Consider the following 8,861-nt stretch of genomic DNA (forward strand, 5'->3'; position numbering starts at 1 on the left):
GAATAACCTTTGTCATATTTATTTATTTTGTCACGGGTCGCCGCATTACGATCATTGAGACGAAGCGGAGGAATTTTTATAAATACGATCAACTGAAAATCCACAACTACTAAAATATCGATCAGAAAAGGTCGTAATGCGGCAACCGAAACAACAGAAACGGTGTTTGTAGACTGAAAGTGTCAATTATGAGGTTTTTCCTGGATTTCCTAGTAGTTTACGTTTAGTACGCTTTGTATGGATCAACTACTATAGATGAGACCATTTCTTATTGAAATTATTCCACAATTGTTGTTCCGAATTGGCTCCGAAATCCTGAAAAATGTTGAAATTTGAAGCGTTTTGTTTGTAATAAAAAATAAACTAAGAATTGTTCTGTTGGTGACAAACGCATGAAAGTACAGTAGATGCCCATCCTACCTCATCTTTTTCCCGTACACCATCGATTAGCGCAGAATAACCATATGTGTGATTCAGGTGTGCCCATATACGTGTTTCCCCATTTATCACTGCCAATTCTGGAATCACATCCAACACTGCTAATGCAAAGTCTCTAACAGATGTATTATCAGAAAAAAAAAGAAAAAAAATTAAGAACTAAAAAAAGTACTGTGGCATTGGCATAGTGAAGCAGATCGTGATGATCACAAGCAGTAGTATAATCGTACGCATATTCTGGAACACAGATTCCAAAACTCTGAAGCATTGAAATCTATACATAGACATGGAAATCCCGCCAAAAACTTCCTGAAATCGGAAGATTTTTAGACTCTTCCTCCAGTATATAATGCGAAAATAAAACCGAAAAGGGTTCGGTTAACTTTGGAGTGATGATAGACCTTGGAGTGTGATCTTTTTAGGGAAAATTTTCTTCCCTAAATAGTTATCGTTGCATATTTCACAACTATTTTTTCTGATGTTTTCTGAGATTTACGGGAATCTCACCACACGTATCAAGATCCGTATTTAATTTGAACGACATTTTTAGGATCACGTATTTCAGTTATGATACGATCAACTGTAAACGGTTCAAAATCTCGTTTAGCTGTTCTCACGCTGTTGCAAAAATAAAGGGAAATCGAAAATAAATAAATAAATCAAAAAGTTGTGACTGAGCTATGTACAATACAAGATTTAAATCAGACATGACATGAACCTTCACACTTAAGTTATTGTCTGAAAATATCCATTTAACAGTCTACCACTAAATACATGAATTCAAATGACTGGAAGGAGATTGAAGGGAAGCTCTAAAGCCAATTAAATAAAAACGATATGAATTACCCATGTTGTGAGCGTATTTATTGAAAATACAGTTAACTATTGGAGATATAAGGGCATAGTTAAATTAAACATGGACACAGTCAACATCAGCAGGAATTGTCCACCAACCGGTCCAAGATGCTTGCCTAAAGCTTTTCTTTTTTATTTGTCACATGCTTGCTCACATGTTTCTTGTTTTTTTCGGAAATGGCGGCGATGAAAGTACACTGTGCAAAAAAAAGTCTATTTGCTAATGTTTATAAAGCTCTAGTATTTTGTTGGTGCAAAAGAAATGCAGGTTTTTCTACTTAAAATCTAAATTAATATAACTCAGATCTAACAAAATTTATTTGATCAAAGTAATCTCAACAAGTAGCATATAGCAAGTGTATAAAAAATTCAACTAATCTCCACTATAGTTAGAAAAAAAAAACTTTCGCGATTATCCAGTTTATTATGTGAGAAAAGCGACACTTTCTAGGATCACGCGTATCAATTTCTGACTTGACACTGCCGAAAAAAGAGCGAGCATACTCCTTGCCAGGTTCATTGCGCTCCGCGTCGCCTCATCGCTTTTCTGCACAACGTGGCGTAGCGTTTGTTCTCATTACTGATGATTGAATTTTAGTAACTTTGAATTTCAATGAAGTGGTAGCGACAAACGACGCGGATGATACCACTTTTTAATTGGAGAATTTTTCAAGAATTATGTTTCTGCTTACAAAATATGTCAGACTACCGGGGCGTCACCTGAGAAATAGCACCACGTTGTTGTTGTCACCTCTCCTATATATTGGCCGCATCACATAATAATCTGTGACTCGTACAAGTTACGTGCGCAGATGACGAGGTTGTTTTTGTCCTGACGTTTTACATTTGGATCACTCCTGCAACGTTGTGCGAACAAAAACCACTGTAATAGTAATGTAATAGTAGCAGTCCATTCCTAATTTGATTGATGCGTTAAGAAACAAGCAGCACAGAAATTTGCAACAAACAAGTTTTCTTTCGAAAAATAATAGATTTAGTTGAAATCAGCAAGAACTCGCAACTTGGAGAATTAGTTTAAGTAAAGTCCTTTTTGTCAATTTTCATAGAAACGTCTGTGTGCCAGCAAAAAGAAAGAAAATCTTTGTCAATCATGTTGCTGTACGAAGGGATGTTGGGGGATGTTTCTTTGGCCTCTGAAGAGGATTTCACAAAATTTTGAAAATATTGCATAATACAAGGATATCACATGTAGGTCGAGAAGGTTGGGCTATGTTCAAGGATGAAACACTTGTGATCAGATGCGAGCAATCACGAATCAGGCGATCATATCAAACCGTCAATTACGGTATGTAAGGTATTACTGCGTTTTGTACAAGCGAAGCCACCGCGAGCAGCTGACAGTCAGATCTCTCATGCGTAGCCTCTGCTTTAATGTACACATTTAATTCTCGTGGGTTTAGTGTAGCGGTTAGAGGTTCCGGTTCCTGCACGATCGATCGGAGGTTCGAATCCGCCCTAGTGTTCACCAAGCCTTTCATCCCTCCGGGGTCGATAAATTGGTACCAGACTTGTCTTTGAGGATAAAAACACTGGTTTGACACATCAGCTAGCCACCGCAAGTCATTGTGTAAGCCAGCTACACATTCGTAACCTCAAAACGATTCTGAATTGAAGTGAACATCCTAAACGGATTGATCGACGCCAGACACTTTATCCTTTATCCTTTAATTAATTCTCGTTCTTTTGTGTTGCTCTAGTAATTAGATATTTAAAAAAAAAGATAGCTTTAAGGACAACATAGCACAAATTTCACGTGGTGAAGGAATCTGCGGGAAAACCTAGAGTTATGGTTGCAGATTACTGGATAAGATGTGGTTCCGCTCATTTCTCCGTGATCATCGTAAGATACGGGGTGGAACATGCCGTTCTTCCTACGATTTCAGTTGCAACGCGCCATCCTCGTCCACGCGCCGCATCTAAGTGCGATCGGTAGAAAAACAATGAACTTTTCCGCCGGCCTATTAAAACCAATGAATAGGCTTTAAAGGGAACCTGTACGGACTGTGTACAGAGGAGCGTTCGAACGTTCCTCGCAGGAAATAAAGCGGTCCCCACGCCGTTTTTCAGTACGGTCAGAGACAGAAGAGCGGAATCACCCTGGATCCCACAATCTACAACAACATCTCTAGCTGTTCCTGCCTCACCACGTTAAATTCGTGGTATGCTGCCTTTAAACGAAGATTCAAGAGTGAAGATGGCCATTTCGTGTTTTAAAGACACGAAAGCCTGGATTTCTCTAGGGAATTTTGCGTTTTCTGTGCCGCTATAGAATTGGTTGGAAGTAAATAGTAATTAATTAATTATACAATTAAAAATTGTCAATTTTCAATTCGTATACACTGCTCAAGGGCACATTCCTTTCATTGAGCAGAATTCTTGTCAGTAAATGTTGCGCCAGCATCGCTTTTTCCATCGAATGACAGTTTCATTCAATTCGAGGAATAATCCTAGGTTCTACTTACTTCAAATGAAAATTCGATTTTGCGTTGACAGCAGCACCAACAATGCTCGTTGTTATTTCGAAGACAACAACAACCCAGACGTTTCTCAACGTATCTGCCTTTGTATGCAATAAATCAAGCTCGAACTCGGACTGTTTCCCCCACAGCTGGATATTCAATGCAGAGAATCCCTGGCACCTAGCTGCTTACAGCCACTTCGGTGGATCCTATTGGTGCCTTGCACCGCTTATTTCAGGCGTCTTTTACTTAGAATTGGGGAAAACGCATTTTTTGGATATTTCCGTGGATTGCATGTACATTATGTAATCTATGAGGTAATCCACTCATAAAAACATGAGAAACCGCCAAGAAGTAGAAGATGAACAGTGTATAACAATAGTTTATTTTCAAAGATGTAGTCTTTGATTCCCTATTGGATTTCACCATTTCTCCAATTTCCCTGAAATTGAAGAGAGATTTTAGAAGAATTGTAAATCCGCATTCTATTTATTCAGGACCTTTACATTAACTACTAGCCGACTACATCTTTTTAGGCTTCTTCTTCACTTTGCGCTCTGTTGTCATCAAAATGCATTTGAAGGAAACGATGATTGTAGATCAATTCCCAAACACGCAAAATCTCTCGGGATAATACCATCTGGAACAAATACTTGAACATAAGAGGGAACGATGAGATTCGGGTACGATCAACACGAAGATCTTCAAGAGGGAAATCTACCTGAGCAGTCTGGATTTGTGTTGGATGAACGCGACGAAATTTGCTGATCATGTCCATATCGATCAAGAGTTCGTAGAAGTATTCTTCGACTCCACGCATCACATTCTCTTCGTCATCGAGAAGTGTTGTACCATCCATAGCTTCGTTTCCTGGAGCTGAGAAGTGGTCGCCGCCACCATCCACTACGTGATCGGTCATCCGCTGCTCACAATGGCGATAGAATGATCCTTCTTGACGCTTATCTTCCTTATTTATAGAGCTTGGAAATGATAATGACTGCGAAGGTTCGATATTAATGGTGGAAATGTAAACAAGATATTGGTAGATGCGGCACGCTACGCTTCCTCTCAGGCTCTTAAACACGTGAACAGCTCGTTTGTCAAAGATCGCCGTCCTACACGGTAACCAACCTCATACACGGGATAGTCAGTGCTCCGACCTTCCTTCACTTTGGGAAGGTCGGCGAAGGGACCCGCTTCATTTGTGAACGGTTGGCGAAGTGATCCTCATCACTTGAGCTGCACCCCTTTCACCCGGGAGGATTCGCCTCCTCCCAATCGCACCTATAATCGAGCCTTAAAAGTGTGAATTCATGTAGATCAACTGTTGTTTCTGCGTTAGTAAAGAACAAGTCAAAAGCAGCACAAAAATCTTTCTAAACTTTCTCTCATATTAATTAAAGCCAATAAATATTAATTTGTACCCTGACACTTGGGAAATTTCACTTCAATTACAGATAGAGAAGCATGGCTTTTCTCACGCCTGCAGCCAAAAACCCGTATTTGTTTCTGAGCGATAAAGCTCAGTGGGTTAAAAGAGGTGGTAGCAACGCATGACGTAAAAATCAGTTCCGTAATTAAGTTGGATAGGTACGAACTAATTAAAACAATAAAAACAAAAGATGTATAGAAAAGTAGTAGTACAGTAGTTCTGAACAAAAGACCGATTGGCGTTCTTTTCTTATAATTTCGATCCACCTTGTGGATTCTACGATACCGGAAATTAGAGACGTTTTATGATCGTGCGTGAAGTGAGCGAGGTAAGTTGTTGTGAGACTGGTCTTGCACGTTTTATTACTTTCTACTTTTCTTTTTTTCTTTTTACTAGTAAAGTGAATTAATACACTCAGTATGTTTAGAATTCTAAATAGTGAGGACTAAAACGACTGCAAAGCTAACAACAGCGGTTTTATGTAGTTGGTAACTATGCAATGCTTATTTTTTGATTTAATCCTTCTGCGACATGTTTAGATGATATTCGCAGTGGATTCTATTTCTTATTCTCTATCTTTTTTAATCTTATTACTAGCTTTCTTTAATATCTGTGTTAATTTTTACCCAACCATAAAACCTATGAGGATTTAAGGGTTATTTACAGCTGTTGGATATTGTTTTTATAGCTCTGAGTAACAGGATGTATGAAATATTGTTGCACACAACATTAGAAAGAAAATATCGAGATCGAAAACAAAAATCCGGATATGAGCGAAATTTTGGAGGAAATACCATTAGCGTTTGAAACCTCATGAGCGCATACAAGCGCACCCTCGGCGCTAATGAGTCCTTGCAGTGCGAATGCGGATATTTCATCGAACCAAAGAAGATCGAGGAGAGAAAGTTGAGGAAAGAGGAAATAAGGAAGAAAACGGACTGTGCTTGAATTTGCTAATGCACATATGAAGAATATTGTAAGGATTCATCATGAATGCCAGCGTTGGATCCTCTATGCATCCTTTGAACAGTTTGAACCAAAATCTTCGTTTTATTGCGTTTGTTTAATGGTCAGATTTTCCGGAATGAATTGGTGAACTTTGAATTAGAGCTGCAATTAATTAGTTAATTAAGTACTAGTATTAATTAATATTAATATTAGTATTAATTAAGTTAATTAAGTCTTTAGCAACATTTTCTTCCAAACTTAAGTCATAAATTGGTGGTGTCCAGAAGCTAGCCTGAAATCGTTCGCTGGAGAAACGTCCTCTTTTCAAAGAACCGCTTCTAAATCTGAATAGTTTAGTGTAGATTTAAGAAAGGACGTTTATCCTGTTTGTAAAGTCGTTCAAATCAGTTGTCGCAGCGTTGCAGATCACTTGTGGATGAGCTCAGATATCACTGGAAAGTGATAACCACCCGTTCTGACTGATGTAGATATATGAACTGGTTGAAAATGGCCGTAAGAAGACCAGTGAAAAAAGTCGATCCAGACTAGGTCGAGTCCATCACCGAGGAGTTAAAAGGCACCATTCACCGAACGCAAATTATAGCTCAGTCTTCCTCCTTCCCTTTCCTCTCATTGACCTTCGCTTACTTACTGATGCAGTTCACGTATATAAGAACTCTGATTTTATCCCAGAAAAGCTTCCAGCAGGTTTACCAGTCCAGAGCGAGAAAATCCGATTCATGATGACAGTTACTTAGCCGCTCACAGCCGGCATTGGATTAACGTCATGAACGCTTAGCGTCTTTTCTTCTAAAGTCTTTTTTTCATTCGCCAAAAAACCACAACGCTACCCAACGCTTTGGCTGGTGACTCGTTCCTCATTCAGTTCCCTCATCGTCTTTTCTTCGTCCATTCCCTTCAATTCCTCGCCACATCCTCTGCAAAGTTTCTCCAATTGAACAAAATAGGACGTCGATTCTACCTGAAACTGGGAGATTATAAATACAGTTAATATTAAGTTAAATTACTGTAAATACAGTCCGCTTAGTTTTTTTTTACTTACAAAATGTAATCCATGGTTTGATCCTCTGACAGTGCAACGAATTCGAAGCGAAGCTAGCACATGACCATAATTGGGCTCGTGCCTAAGCTCCATCGCAGCTTCTGAATCCAAAACAAAAATATCTTACTAATTTAAGAAAAAGCAAAGAAGAGGATTGGTTTTTTTCTTTTCCTATCTTTCCCTCAGTAACATGACAGCGCCCAGTTACCTGTGTGAGGCAATGACGTCAAACAAACCTGTAGTTTTATGAATGGGCATACATTCAGCTGGTATATTTGCATTTCTGAAAAAGAAACCGTCTTAATTTTTTTCACAAAGTGTGAAGTTTTATAAGAAATATAAGAATGTCTATATTTTCTATTGGTGTGACCGCGAAAATTTTAAATCGGAACTTTATTAGCCTGACGTTTCGGGCTTTTTCGTTGTCTTCAGAGGCCTAAATAGAGGTTGATTGGAACAATCCTTCGTTTATTCCGTCAAATGTCACACCATTCCTGGATGGGTGTTTCGTCCAATTGTTCAAGGTAGTGAAAACGGAACCCACACAGACCCTGAAACTAGTCTAACGTAGTGTTCCACCGGATGTACGTTCGCTGGTCGATCATGAACTTGTCGCTGCTCAGTGTACCAACGTATCAGTATTGTTGATTAGGATCACCAGGATCGCCACGATACAGCGTTTGACCACAATACGATCAGGCAGTTATAAGAATGTTATCACTATTCATAGTAGTATAGACGAGATAGTGTTTATTAATTCTGGAGGTAATTGTCTGTACTATTGATAAATCTATTATTTTCTGTATTTATTTGGTGATCTGGTTCAACTCTAGATAGTTGTGTTTGAAAGAATATTCAATAGAGTCTCTAGCACAGAAAAAAATCGCTGTCAGTGGTTAAATCAGTTTAAAACTTCTGCAATTTGCAGTTAAGAAGAGGAAATAATTATATGTTTTACGAGTCAATAGAACTCTCACACTTAAACAATGCATAAACAACGTAACTCCTTGGAACTTGATATTGATTTAAGAAATTCTCAGTCTTAACTGTCCAACTTAACTGCATAGTTTTCAAAAATAAAAATAAAAATTCCACAAAATTTTTTCTAAATCTTAAAAACTGTACACGTAAAACTTTGAAATTCCCCTTACACGTTTTTTTTCGTAAACTCTGTTCTGCCTCTTTCTGTGTACTTAGTGGCACAGTCTGCCTTAGAATTGTTGATAATTTGGGATTTTCTCAAGAAAAAAATGCAAGGAATTAGAATTTTACAGATAATTTTTTGGTTTTACATGATATCTTTAAAAAGTCAAGCCTGGCTACCTGAACATCTAAACAAAGATCGTAATGGTTTTTTTATCTTTTAAAAAAGCTAACTTTTGCCATAATTCCGAAAGGATGGATGCTTATTCCACCTTCTAGTAATTAGGCATAAAATAGTCTTGTTCGAAAATTAACTCTCAGGTTTTCTTCATCACTCCCTTCTTCTTTTCTCCTCGATTTGTTACACAGTGCAATTCCATCTTCGCAGGATTGTCTATGCTTTTCCTCAGGCGCGATGAAAGTATTTGATCTCCTCCAGCAGCTTAAATTCTCTTCAATTTCTAATTACTCTCAGACTGTAAAAAGCAATTCCTGGAATTAT

The 8,861-nt window shown here is 38.2% G+C and overlaps 3 protein-coding genes across 4 annotated transcripts; all 3 read right to left on the bottom strand.

Annotated features, from left to right (window-relative positions):
• Positions 1 to 249: 249 nt before the first annotated feature.
• Positions 250 to 4,202, bottom strand: RB195_019939 (uncharacterized protein; the record flags this gene model as incomplete). Its single annotated transcript, XM_064188020.1, has 5 exons — positions 250 to 315; positions 421 to 553; positions 611 to 697; positions 3,777 to 3,922; positions 4,074 to 4,202. The coding sequence occupies 5 exons, from the start codon at positions 4,200 to 4,202 to the stop codon at positions 250 to 252; spliced, it is 561 nt and encodes a 186-aa protein (XP_064043901.1).
• Positions 4,203 to 4,305: 103 nt separating this feature from the next.
• On the bottom strand, positions 4,306 to 4,692 carry RB195_019940 (uncharacterized protein; the record flags this gene model as incomplete). Its single annotated transcript, XM_064188021.1, has 2 exons — positions 4,306 to 4,413; positions 4,495 to 4,692. The coding sequence occupies 2 exons, from the start codon at positions 4,690 to 4,692 to the stop codon at positions 4,306 to 4,308; spliced, it is 306 nt and encodes a 101-aa protein (XP_064043902.1).
• Positions 4,693 to 7,000: 2,308 nt separating this feature from the next.
• RB195_019941 (uncharacterized protein) lies at positions 7,001 to 7,497 on the bottom strand (the record flags this gene model as incomplete). Of its 2 annotated transcripts, XM_064188022.1 has the most annotated exons (3): positions 7,001 to 7,135; positions 7,217 to 7,317; positions 7,425 to 7,497. In XM_064188022.1, 3 exons carry the CDS (start codon positions 7,495 to 7,497, stop codon positions 7,001 to 7,003), a joined length of 309 nt encoding a protein of 102 aa, XP_064043903.1. The 2 variants fall into 2 exon arrangements, with proteins under 2 accessions (XP_064043903.1, XP_064043904.1); XM_064188023.1 differs by lacking the exon at positions 7,425 to 7,497 and having other exon boundaries at positions 7,217 to 7,309.
• Positions 7,498 to 8,861: the final 1,364 nt, after the last annotated feature.

Source organism: Necator americanus, chromosome II, assembly GCF_031761385.1.
Source record: "Necator americanus strain Aroian chromosome II, whole genome shotgun sequence".
Lineage (NCBI taxonomy): Eukaryota > Metazoa > Nematoda > Chromadorea > Rhabditida > Ancylostomatidae > Necator > Necator americanus.